The following is a 24,897-nucleotide window of genomic DNA, read 5'->3' as shown; positions in this document are numbered from 1 at the left end:
TTTTTCTGTTCCTTCAGTGAAAGCCCACTTAGTCCTCTTTTGTTGTCCAAGGACACAAGATGTCCAGCAATCAGTTCATATGCTCTGCATATCCACAGTGAGAGCAGGGAATAGCTAAATGGCATTCAGCCCCTTATGGGTTACTTATTATCCGTAAGCATACCTTTTATATTTTAGCCTTTGTATTCTTGCTCAGGTTGTTTCCTCCACCTGGAATGCCCTCTCCTGCCACCTCCATGGAATAAAGCTCTACTCATACTTAAAGGCAGAGGTCACATGCCACCTCTTCTATAGGTGTACCTCTCTAGAAGATTCATTTTATCCCTTTAGGGCAGAATATGATTCATCCAGGTCTTCCTACAGGGTCCAGAACAGCAACTGGCACAAAGCAGACCTTTCCTTAATGTGTTTAATGAATGGATGTTGATACCTGGCTGGACTAAAATGCAAACCATTTCATATCTCAACACCAGCGGAAAAACTAGAGGTGCTGCCTTGCAGGTGTGCCTAGGAGACCTAGGACCTCAGACCAGCCACCCCAAGAGCCTTGGGTTCCTGGCACAACAGCAGCCCTTCTCTCCACAGGACTCACAGAGAGGAGGCCCAAAGAGTACTGTATCCAGGGCCTTCAGCTGCAGCTTCTGCCGATGACTCCGGTCTGTCATCTTCAGCACAGTCCCTGTCATGGTGGTGTTGGTTACAGCGAGCCTGTTGAGGCAAAGAGGTGGGGGTCAGTTCCCTGCCAGTAAAGCCAGGAAGGATCCTGGTAAGATTACCCACCTCCTCCAGGAACATTTCCATGACTTCTAGCTCTTGGTGATTGCTCCCCTCTGCGCTCTAGCACACAGAGTCTACGCCAAAGGATCTCAATGGGGAGTCTACAGGGACACATAATATTTACCAAGAATTTGTTCACCCTTCTCCCCATGTCCACCATCTCCTGAGTAACCTACTCTCTAAGGATTATCCATCTGTGACCATTCCCATACCCAACTGTAAATTTTCTATTGTGCTTCTCCTTCCAGGGATTATCCACTATATATCTGTACCCACACTCCCACCATTTGTAAATGCATTTTCCTGTCCAACCCAGGTCAAAATGTCCTGCCACAGGATCCAGCGATACTGGGGGCCTCTGAATTATCTTAATCCTCACTCAATTAAATATATTTAATAATGAATATATTTAATATTCATTAAATATAAACCTGTGGATGACAAACATTGCATTAGTCTTGTTAGCTTGTATTTGAGTCACTGTAGTTTACTCTCCATCAGATTACTGTAATTTTTTTATGACCTTCAACCAAACTGTTAATGATAACTCTAATAAGAGAGGGCCTATAAACAAGAAAACGACCTAGGAAAAAGTAGACTTTGTTTCTCTTCTGTTGGAACACAGTGGGTATAGAAGAAGAGGGGTATAAGATATGAAAGGTTGAAAAACCACAGGTCTGGGTCCCGCAAGTGTGTATTTACTACAATACTACTCCGTAAGGTTAGTGCTCTTTTCTGATGCATAGCTTTATTTCCCCACGTAGAAAAGAAGCTTCTGACAGCACCGTGTGTGATTTATATTCCTGCCTGGGCATGCAGGAGCAGCTACTTCCTTCTCTAGCCCTGGAAAGCAATCCAGCCCACTTACAAGAGAGGCAGTGAGGCACTGTGATGGGGCTGTGGGGTCAGGAGATCTAATTTCTGGTCCCAGCTCTTCTCAGTGACTCACTTGCCCATCATAAGCTGCTTGGTCCCTCCCCTGGGGCCTCAGTTTCCTTCTGTGTAAACTTATGTAAAATCAGATGCTTCCTACAAGCCTAGGAGTTCTTAGGGTTCCTTTTTAGAGCACTTCTATCAGGTGTACTGGTCTTCATCTAACTGATCAAAATAAGCATCATCTTTTCTACAGTCTATTTGTCAAAGAAACCTATGAACTGGAATGCTATCTACCTCTAAGCAATGAGAGAAATGAGAAAGAAGCTAACATTTACTAAGCAACTACTGTGATTCTCATACTGTTCTGACAGTTTACATACCAGACTGCATTTAGTCCTCATGACTTACAAACCCAATTCTGTTATTAGCTCCACTGCACAGATAAGAAAACTGAGACTAATAGTTGAGTAACTTGCCCAAAGTCACACAGCAAGTAAGTGGCAAAGCCAGGAAACGAACCCAAATCTGCTAGATTCTTCTCGTTATACCATGCTGCTTAGAGATGGGCCTAGAACCACCTCCACTCCATCCCATACCCCATGCACTGAAGGCTCCATGCTTCCTGCTGTCACTGAGGTGCCACAGCTTGGCTTCCTCTATTCCTGAGCCCAGCCTGGCTGGGTCTGGTCTTGGGGGATCTAATCCTAGCCACACGAGGGCTAAGTGAGCCCATGACCTGTGAACTGACTTCTTATCCTGCACTTTACAGTTTTAATCCAAGCCGTAGCCATCCTAAAGATGGAATGGTCCAGGGATCCACAAAGCAATGCTGCTATTTCTATGGGTAATGAAAAAGAAACCTAAATCCCGGAGCTTCAGGGTCAACCATCTATTCAATGCCTGTCTTGTCTATTCAACATGGAGTTCCTCAAAACAGATGTGAGGTCTAATGCACCTCTTTGTCCTCAGGGCCCAGGAGAGAGCATGGCACACGGTAGGTGCTTGGTAAAGTTTTGTAAAATAGAACTTAACTGAGTATTTCCAGGAAGCCTATATTCAACTATATGGCGCAAGAGGAAGACGCAGTGAAAAAAGCAGGGCGCTTAGAACCAGGCAGACCTGGGTTCAAATCCCAGCTCTGCCACTTCCCAGCTTGGATAAATCATAAAATATTTGAAATTCAGTTTGCTCACCCAAAAGTTGGGATAGTAATTCCTTCCTCCCAGAACTGTGAGAATCAACTGAAATAATAGTTAGGAAAGCACTCTATAAAAGGATGTACAAACATTAAGATTATTACTCTCTCCAGAGTAGGGAGAAGCTGTGAAGAAGAGGCTGTAGGCAGCAGAGGAGGGAACAGCCAGCTCAGCTAGGCCTGGACAGCAGTGCCTGGTAGCTCTGTGGCTGGAGACTGCAATGTGTGGGCATTCCAACAGCTTCACCTTCCCCTTTCCCCTTTGCTGAAGCTCATAACCAGATGCACCTACATAAGATGACAGATTATACATAATCAGCACTTACCAGACAGTAAGCCCTTTGAGGGCAAGGGCAGGTTGTTGTCATCTTTATTCCCAGCACCCAGCACAAGTGCTTGGCACAGAGCAGGTACCCAGTAAATATTTGTTGAATGAATAAGTAAATGGATTAATGACTGAATGACATATGGCACTAGTTTGACATAACAAGAAGTCCAAGCCTACTCCATCCCCTCCCCACTCCCACCCCAAGCCCTAGTATATTGTGCCTGTAAAGGAGGCAGAGTTAGGATACAATAGCCGTTGGAAGAGTCATTCCAGAGAGAAGGCTGGGGCCAATGGCAGTCAGCCCCTACCTCTGCACCATTTCTTTAGAGTAGATAAATTGTATATAGATAATTCAGGGGAGACTAAAGAGCCCTGAGGCTCCTGGGAAATAAAAGAGGCAGCTGCTGGGGGGACAGCAAAAGAAAAGAGAAACACCACAGGCTTTGAAGTCTACCCAGATCTAGGTTCAAATCACAGTTTTGTCTCTAACTAACCATGTGACCTTGGATAAGTTACTTAGCCAGTTTCATCACCTATATACAATGATACTTACCTTACAGGATTGACGTAAGAATTAGTGAGATACTGCATATAAAGTGTTGAGTAGAGTGCCTGGCATGTACTAAGCACTCAATACAATGGCAGCTATTAGTACTATTCCCAGGATTGAGAGAATTATTAAATAAAAGAATGGATGTGAAGTGCCCATCATACTTCACAGCAAGTGTACAATAGATGTGAGAAGAAGAGAGATTCTGCCCTGAAAAGGATGGAACCTCACTTAACTAGCCAGAGCAACCTGAAGGCAGGCCGACCCCAGCCCATTCCCTGCACCCCCAAGTGAGAGAACCCAGTCTTCTCCTAACCTCGGCATAGCATGGCCACTGAGCTGCAGTTTCCGGAAGGTCTCCTCATACTGAGGCAGCTCCACATACGTAATGAGCCACTGCACCACCTCATCCACGGTCCAGTTGTATACTGTGGGAAGAGACAAGCAAAACCATGACTCCAGAATGCCAAGCACTGCTTACACTTAATGTCACAGCACAATGACCTTAACATTTACCACACGTTTGTATGTTTAATATCTCTCTCTCCCATAAAATCCTAAGTACGAATGGAGTACATACTGTACTTTTATTTGACCTATAGTGAATGGACTTGCTCTTCCACTATACTGGATTCTGGGATGAAATAATCCTGAATTATAATATTAATAATAACAATAATAATACTAATAGAAGTCATCATTTACATAGCACTCACTATATGACAGGTACTGTTCTAAGCACCTCACATATATTAAATCACTAATCCTCACAACCACCATGTGAAGGATATATCTGATTTTATCCCTATTTTACAGATGAAGAAACTGAGGCATAGAAAGGTTATATAACTTTCCCAAAGTTACCCAGCCAGGCATTGGTAAAGCCAATATTTTGTCTCAAGCAGTCTTGCACCATAGCCCTTGCTCAAAGCCATCATGTTTTATATACATAAATAGATCTATATCTGCTCCCTGAAGCTGCTGGAAGCTTTCATACAGAGGCAAATCTGAGCAAGAGATGGATCCAGATAACATCAGCTAAGCCCTAAGTCAGATCATACCTGTAGACAGCCCTATTCATAGATTTTTCAGTTTTGTGCAACAAGTAAATTTCTCTTTTGCTTATATTAGATTGAAAAGACTTTCTGTCACAACAAAAGCAAATTCTAAATGAAACCATTACTGAGTGATCATTCACAACAAAGCGAATCACATCATCACTGTACACGGACCACTGCAGCTAATCGTTCTTCAAGATAATAATGGTGTGATTTTTTAAATGGATAATCCTTTTAAAATAATTTTAATATTTGTGTGGTGTTTGATAAATTTATCTCCATACTTTGTCATGAGTCAACAATAAAAGAATAGGAGTGGACTTAATACATAAGGAATATGTTTTGAGCCAAGGGAAGTTCAAATGATATCACAACATATTATATAAATCAAAGTATCATAGTGTCTTGAATAGAGAAAAATGGTAGGAGGACTGAGTCATCAAATGGCACCCAGTAATACAGGCATGCTGAACTTAAAGAGCCTGAGAGAAACTGAGTTTCAGCAAAAAGGTACAATAGTCCCCCCTCATCCGTGTAGGATATGTCCCAAGACCCCCAGGAGATTCTTGAAACCGCAGTTAGTACTGAATCCTATATATACTATGTTTTCTTCTATACATACACACCTATGATAAAGTTTAATTTATAAATTAGGCACAGTGAGAGATTAACAACAATTAATAATAAAATAGAACAATTATAACAATATACTGTAATAAATGTTACCTTAGATCTTAGCAACCTCAGCATATGATTGTTTTTTCTTTCATTATTGAGACCTTTTACCTTTTCACTTAAAGGAAGCACTTTACAGCTTCTCTTTGGCATATCCAAATTGCCAGCATCACTACTCTTGTGCTATGGGGTCATTACTAAGTAAAATAAGGGTTACTTGAACACAAGCACTACGATCTGATAACTGAGATAGCTACTAAGTGACTAACAGGCGGGTAGTTTATACAGAGTGGATATGCCAGACAAAGGGATGATTCACGTCCTAGGTGGAGACTAAGCGAGAAGGCGCGAGATTTCATCACATGCGCAATTTAAAACTTATGAATTGTTTATTTCTGGAATTTTCCATTTAATATTTTCGGACTGTGGTTGACTAAGGGTAACTGAAACGGTGGAAAGTGAAACTGTGGATAAGGAGGGACTACTGTATCATTTTATTGGATCTAATGTTTGCTTTTATTTAATGTATAAATCTGCTTTTGTTTATATTTGTATACAAATTTTATATAGCAACTTAAACCTCATTTTATGTTTGTACACATTTAAATAACATTATAATAAAAATAATTTAAGTCAGCATTGAGGTCCAAGATAAATTATTTCCCTTAAAAGGAATTTGTACATTCCTCAAGTTTGAAAACTACTGCTGTGAGCAGCAAGAAGCCAAAAAAGTCCTGAAGCAGAATGAAATGCTAAGATTTGTCACCCTCCTCTCTTAAGATCCATATCCTTCCCCCAAACTGTCTTTCATCAGAATATTATCTAATTTTCCTTTAATAGTCAGGAAACATTGAAGGCATGGACCATGTCCTATTCATTTTTGCTCACTCCATTGTCTCTAAAATAGAGCTTCATATACAGTGGCATCAACAAGAATTTACTCAAAGAATAACTACTCTAAATGAGGAGTTCCAGAAATGTCCTGATTGTGGGCCTCCAAACAACAACAATCTCCTTAGACAAATATACAGCTCATGGAGACGATTAACTTTTGAAATGCTTGTCAAAAAACAGGCATTCCTCTGGTAGGCACACCTCAGATCTTAGGTTGCTTCTGTCACTCTCACATAAGCTAGAGAAGTTGGAAGGCTGGGCCCTGTCCCTTCATTCTCCTACTGCCCCTACAGTGGAGTCCAGCACATGGTGCAAAGCAGACACTCAGAAAGACATCCTAAATGAAACAAAGTTGAAGGTAAAAATGCTCCAATCTCTCAATGTCCTCAAGAAGCTACTAGAGCTTAGGAGGAAAGTTCTGAAGCTGAAAGACTCTCGAGATAGATTAAACTATTTGCAGAGGCATAGGAAGTGAGAAGGGAAAGGTGCCGGGGGAGGAAATGAGGCAGGTCTAATGCACTCAGATTGCATCCTACAAGACGAGATTCTATAGGCTTAGGTGGAGGGTGCTTAGTCACTGCTTGGTTAAACTTCTAATACCCAGACTGGAATACATTGGAGGAAAGAGAGGAATTAAATTTCCAAGAGATATATTCAAATCCTAGGATTTGGGAAAAGAGGGCTGACAGAGCTAGGGTTAAAGAAGTGTTGAGGAAAATAGAATGCGTTGGCCTTTTATTCCTGAAAATGAATATATAATCACACACATTACAAATGTGATCATTTACTATGGTCTGGAGTGTCAGGTAATGAAGGCGTAGTAGAGTGACACACAGATATGAGGCAGACAGACAAGTGCTAGCCTGTAAAGTGGAGAACAACACACTCCTGCCTCCACTGCCAAGGGAGCTTGGCCTCATCCAGCACAAAGGGGCCTTTCTGCTTGGTGTGTGGAGTGGAAAGAAGGTCACTTTTTTGTTGCTAGAAAGGCATGAGGCCAGCGGTGCTACAAGAGCCTTTTGTCTACTGGGAGGATGCCTTGATACAAGCCTGAGCATAGACCCTTGGCATGGAGGAACCCCTCTATCTGCAACCTACACTGCAGTGGAGACAGGCAGGAGTCACTCTAGACAAGGCTTTCTTAGTTTCTGCACCATTGACATTCTGGACAGAATAATTTTTTTTGTTGTGGGGGGCTGTCCTGTGCATTGTAGAATGTTTAACAATATCCCTGGCATCTACTCACTAAATGCCAGTAGCATGCTGCCAGTCATGACAATCAAAAATGTCTGCACATATTGTCAAGTGTCCCCGAGGGACAGAATTGCCCCGGCTGAGAACCACTGCTTTAAACACTACAATAAGTGAGGCAGAGGGTCTATAACGGGGCCACTGTACTCCAATAAGGATGGACTCTGAACAGGCAGGCCCTACATAGCTAAGCTATAGGGAAAAGGATAATGGCTTCAGCATGTCAGGACAAATCTCAAGGCTGTTGTTTTTTGTTTTTTGTGCTCTACATATCATTCTGTTACCTAGGCAGATGCCCTACCTAGGTAGGGCTTGGCAGCATGGTGTTGACCACCCAGAGTCACTGCAATCTGAACAAAGTAAGCCAGGATGAGCTGCATCCTTATCAGAAAGCAATCCTCTATCCCAGCATGACGATCTCACTCAACAGTCAAAGTGTACTCCCTAAGGCTCAAGTGCATAAAAGTTAAATGTCTTGTTCTGCTTTCTCATTCCAAAAGAGAAAATGGGAAGAATCCTTGGGCCAAAGTGAGGAAGAAAGTAACAGCAAGTGCAGAGTGCTGTGGCTGTCAGTGAAACGCTACAAAATGTGGCAAGGAGAGCTTAGCATAGATACAGGGTCCAAGTGACTCACGTGTCCAAATCACAGGAGGACATGCAAGCAAGAGACAGTCTTCTAAACTCATGACTGTCTCAGTCCCCCTGAGCCAGTCCATGTGGCCCCTAGAGAGATCAAAGACTACAACCCGGGGCAAAATGACAAACAATACTACGCAGAATCAGAGAAGGCCAATCCCTGGGGTTTTCCTCAACAAATAGTCCTTCATAAGAGAAATGCACAAGGTGACTAACTTTGTAGTCTTGAACCTTTTTAATGACATAATCTACCTGTAAAAAATTTCTGAGCACCCATTGCCAATATATGAATATCTGTTTATAAATTAGATTCATGTAGTGACATCAACTATATTGTAAAACATAAATAAAAATTAAAAAATGAGATAAAAATAACAGCAATATAAATACAAGCTCTAGTATTTTCTTGTGGCACCCCAGCTGACTGTCTTGTGCAGTTGAAAACCACTGGACTAATAGTCTAACTCATCCCAACACAGATGACCTAAACTTCACAGCTTTGCCTGGAGGCCATCTCTGCTGTAGCCCTTAACTTTGCAGTCTTCATCTAGAATCAGTATCTTGCACTCTTTACTTATTCATCTTTGAACATTGCTGCCAGACTTCCAGGTCTTTGCTATTTCCAGAAAAGCTCTTTTCCCTCTCTTTGGCCTGCTAAACACCAACTAATCCTTAAAACCCAGCTCTACCTCTTCGCTTACGGAAACTCTTTGGAGTCCATTTCAAAATCCCCTCTTCTAAAACCTTCAAAATAAGTACTACCTCTCCCTTCTCTGCTTACTTAGCACTTTCTTTATACAGACTTCTAGTCTAACATGTATGTTATATTGTTATTAGTTCATCACACATCTCTCTTCTCCATTATGCTATAAGCAATTTGGTGTTAGGGAACATGTCTTTCCATTTATTTATTCCCCAGTGTCTAACATAGCGCTGGATTATTCTAAGTCCTCTGTAAAGTTTACTGAATGGAAAAAGAATCAATATAAATGAATGAATGAACAAATGACAGCAATCTGTAGGTGCTGGATCACTTGTTGTATATCCCATCAGTATTTACATTATGTTTTCTCACTAACAGCATCACTCTCCTCCACAGACTTCTTATAGAAACAGGGGAATTATTTAAAAAAAAAAAAAGCACTTATGCATATCAGCAGAGAATCCCAGAAACTGATGTTCAGTTAGCTTCTCAGATAGTTAAAGATATATCCTGGCCTCCATTCCATGTTTCATAGATAGAAAGGGGACTGTTCCATTTGAGAAAGATTTTTATATAAAATGAGTAAAACCTCCTGTTTTATTCTGAGATAACCACAAAAAAAACTAAGTTACTCAGGATGGCCAAATCCCTGGGTATTTTAGAACACTGGATTTTTATTGTAGAATATATTAGAAAAAGCACTAGATCTGTAGCTAGAAGACCTTGATTTCTACCCTATCTGCCATGGACCAGCTCGGGTAAATCACTTAACCATTCTGACCCTCATTTAAAACATTTATTTTGTTCTGCTTTGTGCCAGGCACTGGGAACAGAGCAGAACAGAACAGAGACAGAGATCCCTACACCCATGTAGCCTACAGTCTAGCAATACCTATCTCCCAGAGTTGTTGAATTAAATGAGCTCATATGTTTGAAAATGCCTAGGGTTTAATACAAACTCAGTAGTAACTGTTACGTCATACATACATATTCATTAAAAAAGAGGTAGTGTTGAGGACCAGCCAGAATCTACATGGAGAGAGATGCAGCCCCACCAGAGGAAAGAAACACGAACAAAGACACAGAACTAGAAAGAGTCGGTTCTGTTCAGAGAACACTGACTCCAGTTGTCTGGAGTCCAAAGGTTACGTATAGAGACAAGGAGAGTGAGGCATTGCTGAGGCCAAGTGATAAAATTCCTTGAAAGTAGGTGATCTAAACTCCAAAATCATTTATTCATAGGAAAAAAAAAAAAACGTTCATTGAGCACCTACTACTTGCCAGGCACTGCTCTAGGAACTAGGGATACAACAGTGCACAAAACAGAGTCATAGATGCCTGGTGCCTATATTCTGGTGGAGACAAAATAAAACACTATAAACACATAATTATATGTTGGGTAGTGATAAGTACAATGAATAAAAATAAAGCAGGGTAAGAGGATAAAGAGTAGTGTTAGATCAGATCTGATCAGGGAAGGCCTCTCTGAGGAGGTGACATTTGAACAGAAAATGAAATGAAGGTGCGAGCCATGTGAATACTTGGGTGAAGGCATTCCAGGCAGATGGAACAGTAAGTGTTATTCCCTAGCACCCAAGCTATAGCAATACCTCCAGGGATATATCCAGACAGATCCTTGGCCTTGGCCAATCCTTTCTCTTGCCAGACAAAGAACAAACAGTAAGAAATGGGCTCCTCAGTCAGTATCTCTTTCCTCTAATGGATCAGTGGTGCCTCCAGATGAAGCCCTCACTTACCTTTGTGGTTTCAAACCCACATCCCAAATGAACTATGTCTGGCAGGAAGGTTGCCAGTACCTTCTTTGCCTCTCCTTCACACAGCTGTTAGTCAGTTAGTTGGTCACTCAGTCAGCCTTCAGTCAGCCTTTTGCTCAGCCAGTCAGATATAGCACAGTGGTTAAGAATTTGGGTTTTGGAACCAGGTGCCTTGGTTTGAATTCGGGATCTGCCTCTTATTAGATGTAAGACCATGGGCAAATTACTTAGCCATTCTGTGCCTCATTTGTCACCTATAAAATGGTGAGAATCAGAGTTCCCACATCATAAGTGTGTAGTGTAGATATGGGAAGCTCCTAGCATACAGTAAGTGCTAAACAAATATTAGCTATCATTATTATCACCATTCATTTATTCATCCATTCACTAAGCTTTCACTGGCTTCTACTCTAGTAGGTCCTGGGTGAGTTCTAGATACAGAAGTTAATCTGCATGATCTCCATCATAAGGGCTCTCTTCTAGAGAGAGAGAGACATACAAGAAAATAAATGAGTATAACACAGTGTGATAAGTGCTAGATCAGAGGGATATATGGGATGATGTGGGGACACAGAGAACAGAGTGACTGATTGCCACAGTGAGTCAGAAAAGGCATCACAAAGCCTAGCTTCTTATCTGGTTACTCTGGATAGAGAGCACTCCAAGATACCTACAGAATCTTACCAAAGTGGCCTTCCCTAAAGACAGTCTGTGGCCTAGACCTGTGGTTTGTCTCTCTGAGTCGTTTCCTTCTGGCTCTCACTAGCAGTTTGTCATCTGCACCTACAGCAAGGCAGAGGTCTTAGTTTTCTAATGATGTCAATATCAAGCCCTAAACCATCAGTGCAAAAAGAATCTGGCACATTCGCCTAGGCCTCATGTGAAAGGCCCACTAGGCTACCTGGCAAAAGCCAGGTCTCCCAGGCCCAACAGAACATACTATTGAAGACCACCCATAGAGCAACTACATGACTAGCAGAGAGCCAGGTTAGAGAAAGATCAGCAACATGGCTGCAGAGTAGTAAGAGAAACTAGATTTTGGAATGCTGAATGAGCCAAACAACTTGCATAAGATCACACGCTGGCAGATCCAAAGACAAACTTTTGTCTTCCTCATCCCTACTCTGGGCCAAGTCCTGTGCTAAGTGCTAAGCTATAGAATCATATAAGATAATACCAACAGGCAGTCTGGTGGGAAAACAGGCAGGGAACAGATCATTGCAATTAGTGTGCTAAGTGCTGTGATGAGATAAGCCTAAGAGGCTGTGGGAACACAGAAGGCACCCAACCTAGCCTGTAGTTTCCAGGGAAGATTTCCTAAAGAAGGAGATAGTTAAGTTGAGTCTTAATTGTCAAGTAGGATTTAACCAGATCAACAAAAAAGTAAGGAAAGAGAGAACAGTAGATATGAAAGTATTAAGGGATGTAAGAGAGTGACATATCCTAGTAACTGCAGATAAATCAGTAGAGCTACAGACAAGGAGATATGATGAAGAGCAGTAGAAAATTTAAAAATATATGGATCACAGAAATAAGCATGTGCTTGGTATACTAAACTAATCTAGCACAATGCCTGGAGGTATACAAAAGGTACTCAGTTAAAAAACAAAGTTGGGGGCCAGCCCCGTGGCTTAGCGGTTAAGTGCGCACACTCCGCTACTGGCGGCCTGGGGTTCGGATCCCGGGTGCGCACCAACACACCGCTTGTCCGGCCATGCTGAGGCGGCGTCCCACATACAGCAACTAGAAGGATGTGCAACTATGACATACAACTAGCTACAGGGGCTTTGGGTAGAAAAAGGGAAAAAAAGGAGAAGGATTGGCAATAGATGTTAGCTTAGGGCCGGTCTTCCTCAGCAAAAAGAGGAGGATTGGCCTGGATGTTAGCTCAGGGCTCATCTTCCTTACAAAAAAAAAACAAACCAAAGTTGGAGGGCTAACATTACCTGACTGAAAGAATTATATAAGACTATTATTCAAAATAGCATGGTATTGACATAAAGGCAGACAAATAGATCAGTGGATCAGAATAGAGCATCCAGAAATAAACGCACATTTATATGGACAAATGATTTTTGACAAAAGGTCCGAGGCGATGCAGTGGAGAAAGAACAAAATTTTCAACAAACAATTCTAGAACAATTGGCACATCCACAAGCACAAAAAGAACTAGAATCCATACTTAACACTATATACAAAAATTAATACAAAACAGATCATAGGCCTAAAGGTAAAACCTAAAACTATAAAAAATAAAACTTCTAGAAGGAAACATAGGAGAAAATGTTTGTGCAAGCCTTGGTTAGGCAAAGATTTCTTATGTGTGACACCAAAAGCATGATCCATAAAAGAACACATTGATAAACTGGACTTCAGAAAAATTAAAACTTTCTGTTCTTCAAAAGACACTGTTAAGAGAATAAGACAAGCCACAGACTGGGAGAAAATCTTTGCAAAGCACAGCTCTCATAAAGGATTTATATCCAGAATATGTAAAGAACTCTCAAAACTCAACAATAAGAAAACAACCCAGTTAAAAAAACAGACAAAAGATTTAGACAGATAATCTACCAAAGAAGACATATGAATGGCAATGTAAGCACATGAAAAGATGCCCAACATCATTAGCCATCAGGTAAATGCAAAATAAAACCACTATGAAATACCGCTACACTAGTAGAATGGCTGAAATTAAAGACTGAGCATACCGAGTGTTGGCGAGGATGTGCAGAAACTGAATGTCTCATACGCTGCTAGTGGGAATGTAAAATGACACAACTACTTTGGAAAACAGTTTGACAGTTTATTAAAAATATATACCTACCATATGATCTAGCCCTTCCACTCCTAGGTATTTACCTAAGAGAAAAGAAAATATATGTCCACACAAAGACTTGTACATGAATGTTTAAAGAAGCTTCATTTGTAATAGCCAAAAACTGGAAACAACTCAAATGTCCATAAGCAGGTGAATGGATAAATAAATTGTGGTATATCTATACAATGGAATACCACTCAGCAATAAAAATAAATGAACTATTTATATATGCAACTACAGGAACGAATCTCAAAATAATTATGCTGAGTGAAAGAGGCCAGATTTTTTTAAGTACGTATTATATGATTCTATTTATATAAAACTCTATAAAATGTCAACTAACCTATAGCGGCTGAAAGCAACTCAGAAGTTGTCTGGGCGGTGGGGGGAAGAAATCACAAATGGCTGTGAGAAAACTTTTAGGGGTGATGAATATATTCACTATCTTGATTGTGGTGATAGTTTCACAGTTGTATACATGTGTCAAAACTTTAAAAATTGTACACTTTAAATATTTACACCTTATTGTATTGTCAATTACAACTTAATAAATCTCTTTCAAAGAAGTTGAGCTAAGGCAGTATTATAGGAGACGCACATAAAATATATTTAAGAGGTAGAATCCTCAGGACTTGGTAACAGAAATAGGTGAGAGATGCTCAATTTCCTTTATTAAATGGGGATACATGTAAGACATTTTACCCTCAAGTAGCTATTTAATATAAATAGAAAATGACTGTGATAAGTGTTAATTTTTTTCCGATAAAAAACAACTAACATGGGGCTGGCCCAGTGGTGCAAGCGGTTAAGTGCGCGCGCTCCGCTGCGGCGGCCCGGGGTTCGCTGGTTCAGATCCCGGGCGCGCACCGACGCACTGCTTGGTAAGCCGTGCTGTGGCGGCGTCCCATATAAAGTGGAGGAAGATAGGCACCGATGTTAGCCCAGGGCCCTCTTCCTCAGCAAAAAAAAGAGGAGGATTGGCGGATGTTAGCTCAGGGCTGATCTCCTCACAAAAAAAAAAAAAAAAACAACTAACATGGATGCAGTGATTTAACACTTATCACAGTCATTTTGTATTTACATCTGAGAGAACAGAAGAGAAAGAAAAGGCCAATTGTATCTTTCTCCCAAAAAATGTAGCAACAACTAATGGCTGAGGTATTTAACTAAATGACTTGAAGATTCACTTAGCAAAGTAATTTTTAAATAGATAAAAGAACAGAATAAGTATATCTCTCATTGGGTTTAAATAAAAGCAAAAAGAGGATGCCAACTCTTTTATATTGATCTGACTTTTGAAACAGTTTAGACAGAAGTTCAATGCGACCTGGTCCCCTTGTGTTATGTCAACAGAGAGAGGCCAGTTCCTCTGGGTTTTCTCTCTAAAAGCCTCCTAGTTCTCCAGTACTGCTCCACTGCTCCTATGAAAAATCTTGTCCTTCTAAGAATGGTAGAGACAGAATTGGAGATCTGTGAGCTTATTTCATTATTTCCAAAAGCCCAGTAGAAAATAAACATTTTCTCAAGTCAAAGTTCAGAGTGACACTAGAATACCAGGTTCTTTTGCTTTTAGCTGGAATCATATTATTTAGTTAGAATCAAAATGATAGTTAAGATGCCTTTGATCCATAAAAATGAGGAAAGAAATTATCACTTAAGAAATATGTTTTGTTTGGCAAAAAGCATCTTTTAAAATCTTGTGTGCAGGAAAGGAGAGAGGAAACAGTAATGATGCACTTTGTTTAGAAGAATGGAAGCCATACTCTGTAAGAGAATCCTCTTAGGTCAGTGCGTTCCACCACCCCTCACTACAAAGGCACTGTTACTGTTTCCGCTGGCTCAAATATGCAAACAACAATTCTATTTCTCAAAAATTCTACAAAATTCACCTGGTATTTCTTCCTTTGAAGAACTGCCACTCCCCTACCTCACAGAGTCTTAGAGGGATTGGATATTGCAGTACCCCTAACCCCCTCACACACCCTCTCACTATCACTACCCTACATAAGTCTGTGATCAAAACTATGCCAATCTAATTCTCCCTCCACCATATCTGACTCTTGAGCAAAGATGCCTAGAGAAGCAAAATGAATGAAGCTGAGACATCTGAGAGGAGCCATTTAGAAAAGACCAATCTCTTAGTCCTTGCTGCTGGGATCCCTGGAGTTGCCCTTGTTCTTGGTTCTTCCGCAGCCCTACTTGTTCAGCTCTACCTTACTTAATTATTTAATTCTGTATATAGTAGCCCCTCCTTATCCATGGTCTCAGTTACCTGTGGTCAACTGCAGGCACCATTTGCTCCTGACATCCAGCTATCAACATCATCGTGGCTCGATGATCCTCCCTCTGACGTATTGTCAGAAGGTCAATAGAAGCCTAACACTACTATTAGTAGCCTATATCATTCACCTCACTTCATCTCATCACATAAGCATTGTACCATCACACATCATCACAAGAAGAAGAAGGGTAGTACTTACTCTTCTACTGTGTACAGCACAATAAGATATTTTGAGTGACAGAGAGACCACATTCACATAACTTTTTTTTTTTGTGTGAGGAAGATCAGCCCTGTGCTAACATCTGCCAATCCTTCTCTTTTTTTGCTGAGGAAGACTGGCCCTGGGCTAACATCCGTGCCCATCTTCCTCCACTTTATATGGGACGCCACCACAGCATGGCTTGCCAAGTGGTGCATCGGTGAGCGCCCGGGATCCGAACTGGCGAACCCTGGGCTGCTGCAGCGGAATGCGCGCACTTAACTGCTTGCGCCACCAGGCCGGCCCCTCACATAACTTTTATAACAGTATATTGTTATAATTGTTCTACTTTATTATTAGTTATTGCTTTCAATCTCTTACTGCACCTAATTTATAAATTAAACTTTATCATAGGAATGTATGTATAGAAAAAAACATAGTATTTACGGAGTTCAGTACTATCCACGGTTTCAGGCATCCACGGGGAGTCTTGGAACATACCTCTCACAGATAAGGGGGAACTACTGTAATAAAGAATTTGGCTGGTCTTTGTCTTCAGGTCAATTTCCCTGGTGATAGAAGTATCTTTGTTATTCATGGTGGGCCCCTTGGATTACATTTGAGTTCGTGCTAATGAAATGACTCTGGATGGGGGCTAATCAGGAGAAAGACCAACCATGTGACAAGAGGATTGGGGCTTTGAGGCAGGTGATATCAGCCCAACCTTCGGGAAGGAAAAGGGGGCTGGTGATCATGTGGCCAACGATTCAATCAATCATACCTGTGTAGTAGGACCCCAACAAAAACTCTAGACACTAAAGCTAAGCTGAGCTTTCTGGTTGGCAAACACATTGATGACTGATGTGCTGGGAGGGTGATATGCCCTGATTCGTGGGGAGAGGTCACAGGAGCTCCACATTCAGGACCCTACTAGACCTCACCCTATGGGTCTCTTCTTTTGGCTTGTCCTAATTTTTATCCTTTATAATAAAATTATAATAATAAGTATAGCACTCTCCTGAATTCTATGAGTCATTTAGCAAATTATCAAACCTGAGGGGACAGTGGGGAACCCCTGATTTTCTGCTCAGTTGGTCAGAGCACAAGTGGTCTGGGAACACCCAGAGCTTATGGCTAGTTTGGTGTCTAAAGTGAAGGTAGGGCCGGCCCGTGGCTTGGCGGTTAAGTGCGCAAGCTCCGCTGCTGGCGGCCCGGGTTTGGATCCCGGGCGCACACCGGCGCACTGCTTCTCCGGCCGTGCTGAGGCCGCGTCCCACATACAGCAACTAGAAGGCTGTGCAACTATGACATACAACTATCTACTGGGGCTTTGGGGGAAAAAATAAATAAATAAAAATAAAAAATAAAAAAAATTTCTTAAAGTGAAGGTAGTCTTGTTGGGGACTGCGCCCTTAACTTGTGAAGTCTGCACTAACTCTGGGTAGTTAGTGACAGAACTGCATTACATTATTTCACTTAATCACTCTCTATGCCTCATTTTCCTCATCTTTAAATGGAGACAATCAGGGGGGCCGGCCCCATGGCATAGCGGTTAAATGCGCGCACTCCGCTGCTGGCGGCCCGGGTTCGGATGCCGGGCGTACACTGACACACCGCTTGTCAAGCCATGCTGTGGTGGCGTCCCACATAAAGTGGAGGAAGATTGGCATGGAATGTTAGCTCAGGGCCAGTCTTCCTCAGCAAAAAGAGGAGGATAGGCATGGATGTTAACTCAGGGCTGATCTTCCTCACTAAATAAATAAATAAATAAATAAATAAATAAATAAATAAATAAATAAATAAATAAATAAATAATGGAGACAATCACAGTATTTATACTTCACAAGGTTTTTGTGAGAATAAATGAGTTAATATACGTAAAGCACTCAGAACAGTGCCTAGCATATATTAAACACTATATAAATATTAGAGTAGTTTTTGAGTTGTTGTTGTTTTTATTATTAAAGTCCAGAGCTTGCTAATGTATAGATTATCAGACTTTTCAGCTAAAATCTAAAGAACACAGAAAAGACTAGCTCCCAACATTAGTTAGAAAATATTAATCTAATCGTATAGGTGGTACTGACATTAGCCAGTTAATGTTCTGAACACAAATGACTACTGCTGATACCTACATCATCTAGCAAAACTCAGAGCAGCCAGTTTAAGCCAGTGCCCAAATATTACATGCTTTTTGCAGCTCTGGAAATCATCACTCCAAAGAGATTAGGGGCCTTGCTCCGAATAATGAAGCAAATTCTTGGGAGGAATAGTACACGAGAAGATTTTCACTTTCAGTTTGTCAAACCACCAAGCCTGACACATGGTGAGCAAATCCTAAAATGGTACATATATATCACTTCTCAGCTTAGCTATGAGCTACATCACCGTGCACTGAAATGTTTTTCTCTGCTCATCAGTAATGGGTACCAACTCCTCAAAACTCACTCCATCTTCCTGTCATTTAGAACATGCTTGAAAGTGTTCCAAATAGCTGCTGAAACCAGAAATAAAGTTCTTACCAGAAAATTGTCTTGGGCTGTTTTCTAGTATTATGATTCAGACCCTCTGTTTCTGCCCTATCTTGAGCACTTTCCCTTCCCAGCTACTTTATGTGAGGTTTCAGAGAAGGCCAGGAATGCTCTCCCTGCCATCTTTCATTCTAAGTTGCTACTTATGAAACCCACTCTTAAAACCCAGGCACCATGTCCTCATGTTATTACAGAAAAAGAAGAAAACTAAAATTAAATCATACAGATAGAATATTTTTCCAGGCATTGCTGGTATAATTCCAAAGATAATTTCACTGCTTGATCTCTCATCAGTAGACGGCCTGAGTTGCTCAGGAGCTGTTAAACAAAAGTGCCCACAAGGAACTCAGCTTCTAAAGATGTCCAGAAAGCTGACGATATAGCTAACTTACGCTTCCTCTAAATAGATAAAACATAGAGTTAACAAGAAGTATCAGCCTCTGCATCCTAGAACCAGGATTAGAATCCAGGTCCTCCTGCTTCAAATCTATTGTTCTCCATCTACATTATAGATGATCCCTTCCAGATCTAAAATTATATAATCCTGGGTAAGAATTTAAACAAAAAAAAGAAAGTAGCTCATTCCTACAAAAACTGGTCCTCTCTACCACCAGACCAGTGCTTTCAACGAAGATGGTATAGAAAAACATTGGCCTAGAGAGCAGAAGGCCCAGGTCTAAGTCCTGTCTCCACTATTTACTAAAAGCACTACAATGAACAAGTAACTTTATAAATCTGGGCCTAATGTTCCTCATCTGCAAAACCAGGGACCCTGGTGGTCACTTATATTTAACCCTTCTTGGCATCAAGACCTACCCCAAGAGACCCTAGGAAGAGATAACTTCCAATCTTGTTAGTATCAAAGGAAGTTCTAGCCACAGATACAAAAGGAGAGAGGACTAAAGCATTGTTTTTCCCTTCCGTGTCAAGTCTCACACAATTAGACATGCTCTTTCACTCAGAACTCTGAAGCAAATGCTCCAGAAAAAAGTGGCAGTCATGGTTTAGCAGTTTTACACATGAAAAAGATCTAAAGTTTTAATTTAATAAGTTCAACATGAGTCAGCAGAGTGATGTGACTTCTGAAGGCACCAGTATCTAATCAGACTGCATTAACAGATGCACAGGGTCCAGAACTGGGAGCTGATGGTCCTGCTCAATTCCGTGCTGATCAAACCACACCTGGGGGTCTGTGTGCAACTCTAGGAGCCCTGATCTAAGAAAGACATTAATAAAAGTGTCCACAAGTAGGAAACCAAGATGAGAAGGAGACTGAAAAAAAAATGTTTTCTACTGTACTTTGGTTACCAGGGGCAGTGAGGGTGGCGGGTAGGGGGTGGGCACAAGGGGTGAAGGGAGTCATATATATGGTGATGGACAAACAAAAATGCACAACCCAAAATTTCACAATGTTAAAAACCATTAAAACATCAATAAAAAAATATATTAAAAAAAAAATGTTTTCTTCAAAGAACTAGGGCTATTTAACCTAGAAAAGAGAAGACTCAGAGGAGAGTCTATCTGTACTTCCACCTAATCTTTGAATCATCTAGGACTCAGCAGAGCCAGGACCAAATGGAGAGCTACAGAAGAAAGGGGCTGCCTCAAAAGGCCAGCAACTTCCCTACCTGGAGATGAAGCAGCCAAAGCTGGGAGATTCCTATGGGGATGGGGGTGGGGGGAGCTGATGGGGAGAGCGGTAGGGATAGGATGGAATTCAATAAGAATTCTAATGAAGAACAGCTCCAACTCTGTTGAGAGCATCTTCCCCCCATCCCCAGCACAGTGACTGTATTCAGTCTTATTCAGTGACTGTATGTAGAACCATTTCAATAACTTGCTCTTTACTAATCATTTTATTATACTTATGTCCTTTTAAGGCCAAGTTGCTGCCCAACTTCCCTCTTCTCTCAATTCTCAAGCAACTAGGATTGATAACCAGGCTGCGTATTACCTTCTGAAGACTTCCATGCCTTCCACAGGTCCTCCACGCTGATGAGCTTATCTTCACCATGGAAGGTGCTGTGTTTCACTGTCGGGTCATGGTAATTGAGGTCTTCCCTCAGGAACTGCAAAGGAAAAGTACACAAGTCACAAGAAATACCTGGGAGCCAGTCCACCAAGATCTCCACACAGATCATGTAGCTATCCACAGCACATCCCATCTACCTAGTGCACAAATGTATCAGACCATTCATGTATCCTTCCATGTACATATGTCCTAGCTGCCAACTAAACTGCCTTTTCTTCTTTGTTATATGTTTCACTTGAAAAAATAAATATGAATAAGAAAGTCCTTCTTCATATTTTTTTAATTATGGGAAGATAATAAAGGACAGTTAACTGGAATTCAGTAAGCTGGAAGAGGGAAGAAGGAAAGGGAGGAAGAATTAACAACTTTTGAGCACTTATTTATACACTAAGCAATATTTCAAGAACTTCTACAATATTTTCCCATCTAATCCTCACAACCAATGAATTATCAGACCTATTTTACAAATGAGAACAGTAATACTCTCAAAGATGATAGAATTTGCCCAAGATCACATTAAGTTTAGAGAAGTTAAATTACTTGCTGGGATGATTTTAAAATACGTCCACAATTCTTTGACAATCCTCCCACAAAAGGTGAATTCCCCTCCCCTTGAATATAGGCTGACAGTGACTCACCTTTTAACAAACAGAATGTGACAGCAGTGATGTCGAATGACTTCCAAGGCTAGGTTAGAAAAAGCAATACAGATTCCACAGGGCTCTCTCCCCTTTGGGACACATGCGTTGGAAGCCCTGAGCCAACATGTAAGAAGCCTGGCTACCCTGAAGCTACCATGCTGGAGAGATCATGTGGAAAGACTATATAGAGATAGAGAGAGATGTCTGAGCAGCCCTAGCTGTTTGAGTCTTCCAGCCCAGGAGTTAGACATGTGAGTGACTGAGACTTCAGGTGATTCCAGCCCTCAGCTTTTGGGTCACTTCATCTGATGCCAAGTGGACACAGATAAGCTGTCCCTGCTGAGCCATGCCCAGATTGCAGATACATGACAAAATAAATCTTGTTGCTGTTTTAAGCCACCAAGTTTTGGGGACGTTTGTTATGCAGCATTAGATAACTAAAACATCTGCTCAAGGTTATAGCTGATAAGTGATGGAGTTAGTATTCCAACCCAAGATATCTGACTTTATAGTCCAAATTTTTCCCCTGCACTGCATATGCTGTCCTTTAGTTATCTGGATTTTTTTCATAATATACTTTTATAAGAAAAAAGAAAAATAAAAGATATCAAAGCTTTTAGAAATTTAACTGGTAATTAACTTCATAGATACTCATTCACCCTAATCCTTAACCTCATTAGTATGTACGAGACTGAACAATGATCACTGGTTTCCACAGAACTTCAAACATCAAAGAAATATGCAATTCTGATCACTACTCTCATAAGAACACATTTTAGTAGGATTTTCAGAAAACGTCATTTATCCATCTTTCATTATCCCCAGGGTCTAGGGAAGGGTCTGACCCAGAGTAATGTCAGTAAATGTTGTTGACTAAATGAATAGATGGTTGACAGAATGGTCCCAGATTCCCTAGACCGATCATCAAGGGGTGATTTCCCCCACAGAGTTTTGCAGACATTAAGACATCTGGGCTTAATGACTCAGGAGAGAAGTTTGAAAAGTCCACACTGGAGCACTCTCAGCCTCGTGAGAGTATAGGCCACTGAGCAAAAGTAACCTGACAATGTCCACAACTATAACGCAGCACTGTCCAATACAACTTTCTGCAATGATGGAAATGTTCAGTATCTGTCCTGTCCAGTCACCACTAGGCACATGTGGCTATTGAGCACTCATAATGTGACTAGCATGACTAAAAATTTGTTTTAATTAATTTACATTTAAATTTAAATGGCCATACGTAGCTAATGCTTACATATTTGGAGTGCAGCTCTAATACATTCTACTACGTGACGTATAGGTATGGCCTAGCTACACTCCCACGGAGGCTAGAATGGTGTAGGGAAGACCTCTGGTGAGATGAGTTGCTGAGAGCAGGGCTCACGAGCATAGCTTTAACAGTTTAAACAGTTAAACAGTCTGGAGCCGGCCCAGTGGCGTAGTGGTTAAGTTTGCGCACTCCACTTCAGCAGCCCAGGGTTTGCAGGTTCAGATTCTGGGTGTGGACCTACACACCGCTTATCAAGCCATGCTGTGGCAGGAGTCCCACATATAAAGTAGAAGAAGATGGGCACAGATGTTAGCCCAGGGCCAATCTTCCTCAGCAAAAAGAGGAGGATTGGCAACAGATGTTAGCTCAGGACTAATCTTCCTCACACAAATAATAATAATTTAAAAAAAAAAGTTCTTTGTGCTCTCTGGCCAAAAATTCTGAGAGCAGAAATTCATTCACTCCTTTATTCAACAAATATAAGATTTTTATGTACCAGGTATAGTTTCAGCCTAGAAATGCAGTAAGTAGTAAACAAAACAGAAACAAATCCTCATTGAGCTAATACCCTATTTGGGTGAGAGAGACAATAATTTCTTTAAAGCAGGGAAGGGGAATAGGGAATGCCAAGGGTAGTAGTATTAGTGGCTTGTCATTTTAATTAGAGGAGTCAAGGAAAGTCTCATTAAGAAGGTGACTTTTAAGCAAATATCTGAAGGAGACGCTGGAGAAAGGCAAGCAGAATAACCGAAAGAAGAGTATCCTGAGAACAGGGAATGGCAAATGCAAAGGCCCTGAGGCAAGAACATACTTGGTATGTTCAAGGAACAGCAAGGAGGCCAGTGTGGCTGAAGAGAAATGAGTGAGGTGGTGACTAGCAGGAGATAAACTCAGGGAAGCAGCAGGGGGTCAGATCACAAAGGCGCTTGTAAGCTATATAAGGACTTTGACTTTTACTCTGAGATGGAAGCTGCTGGAGGAATTTGAACAGACATGTGACATGATCACATTTACATTTTTTAAAGGATTTCTCTGAATGCTGTGTTGAGAAGCAGACTATAGGAGGGCAAGGGCAGGTGCAGGGAAACCACTCAGGTGGCTGTTGCAATAATGGTAGGTATGAGCTAATGGTGGCTTGAAACAAGGTAGGAGTGTGGGGGTAACGAGAAGTTGTTAGAGTTTGGCTATATTTTAAAGAGATCAAATCAGCAATCCTCATGATTTTTTAGTTTTGATTCATCAGGTCCTTTAAGGAATATCCTATTTTGGTCTTCCTAGGCTATAACCCAGGCCCTCTTAATCTAAGACTAGAGAAACACATATCATACACAGGCCTTAGGAGCAGAAATACCAAAATCTCCAAGGAAGGGGATTTTCTGCCATTACCAGCTAACTCCAGGAAACCACCTGATGAGACACACCAGCTGCTTATAGGGAACCAACAGGACATAGACTGCTTTTTATAGCCAAATCTCATCACTGAGGTATATGGAGAGCAGAGAAGTTCACGGGAAGAAAGTACAAGAAGGCTCTGCACAGGGGCTCACATACAGGCACTATTGGTGCCACAAAGCATGCAAAGAAGGAGTGGGGTCAAGAAGCAAGGCCAGCCAGAAGACGGTGCCACGTGACGAATGTGAGCTGACAGAAGCTCTACCTGAAGGAAGGGCCAGATGCTGAGTGGAACCTCTCTAGAGAAGAAAGCAGTGGGACTTAAAGAGTAGGAAAGGCAGTGTACTATAAATATAAAGAGTTCGGAACCCATAGAAACAGACCCTTACTTCCTGTGTGACTTCTGGGCAAGCTACTTAGCCTCTCTGAGCCTGTTTTCCTCTCAAAATGAGGGCTAATTATCCCTCTCATTCGAGTGTAATAAGGATTTAATGAGACATGTTTGCAGAAGTCATAAACTGCCTTTGCCTCTGTCTTTTAATGGCTCTCAGAGCACTTTATAAATTGAATATATTTAAAAATCAAATCTCAAACAAAAATAACAGCTTTTCAGGCTATCTTAAAAAAAAAAAAAAAAAACCTAAAGATCTAGGACACTGAACTCCAGTGACAACTTTAGAATTTTATTTAGGAGAGGCTTAAGGGTTGCAATTTGATTGGAAAGGGGAGGATGGTAGCTAAGGGACTTGTCATGAGGTTGTGTTTGCATAGCAAGCACATTGTTTTTATGCAGACTGTTCATTACAAATTAATTTAAAAATGCAACATTTTACGAAGATGTTTTTATTCACATTTTACTCAAAATTAAGAAAAAAAATTGTCCACATCAAAGAATATTATATATATAGGATAAATATATATATAAAATATATATATATTTGGGGCAGCTTGGAAATGGGGGAGTTAGTGCTAAAGGAGATCATGAGGGCCTCAAGCCCCACCTCCTGGCACC

The 24,897-nt window shown here is 41.1% G+C and overlaps 1 protein-coding gene across 4 annotated transcripts in view; it reads right to left on the bottom strand.

Moving 5' to 3' along the window:
• STIM1 (stromal interaction molecule 1) overlaps positions 1 to 24,897 on the bottom strand; it is a 176,297-nt gene that overhangs the window by 35,337 nt on the left and 116,063 nt on the right. For all 4 annotated transcript variants that reach the window (XM_058545744.1, XM_058545745.1, XM_058545746.1 and 1 more), the window contains 3 exons: positions 20,502 to 20,616; positions 4,043 to 4,154; positions 593 to 708 (listed from right to left, as the gene is read on the bottom strand). In XM_058545744.1, the coding sequence (XP_058401727.1) occupies positions 593 to 708; positions 4,043 to 4,154; positions 20,502 to 20,616 (343 nt within the window). The remainder of the gene's footprint in view (positions 1 to 592; positions 709 to 4,042; positions 4,155 to 20,501; positions 20,617 to 24,897) is intronic.

This window comes from Diceros bicornis, chromosome 7, assembly GCF_020826845.1.
Source record: "Diceros bicornis minor isolate mBicDic1 chromosome 7, mDicBic1.mat.cur, whole genome shotgun sequence".
Classification (NCBI taxonomy): Eukaryota; Metazoa; Chordata; class Mammalia; order Perissodactyla; family Rhinocerotidae; genus Diceros; species Diceros bicornis.
Note: the sequence above shows the minus strand (reverse complement) of the source record. Positions and strands in the feature narration are given on the sequence as shown.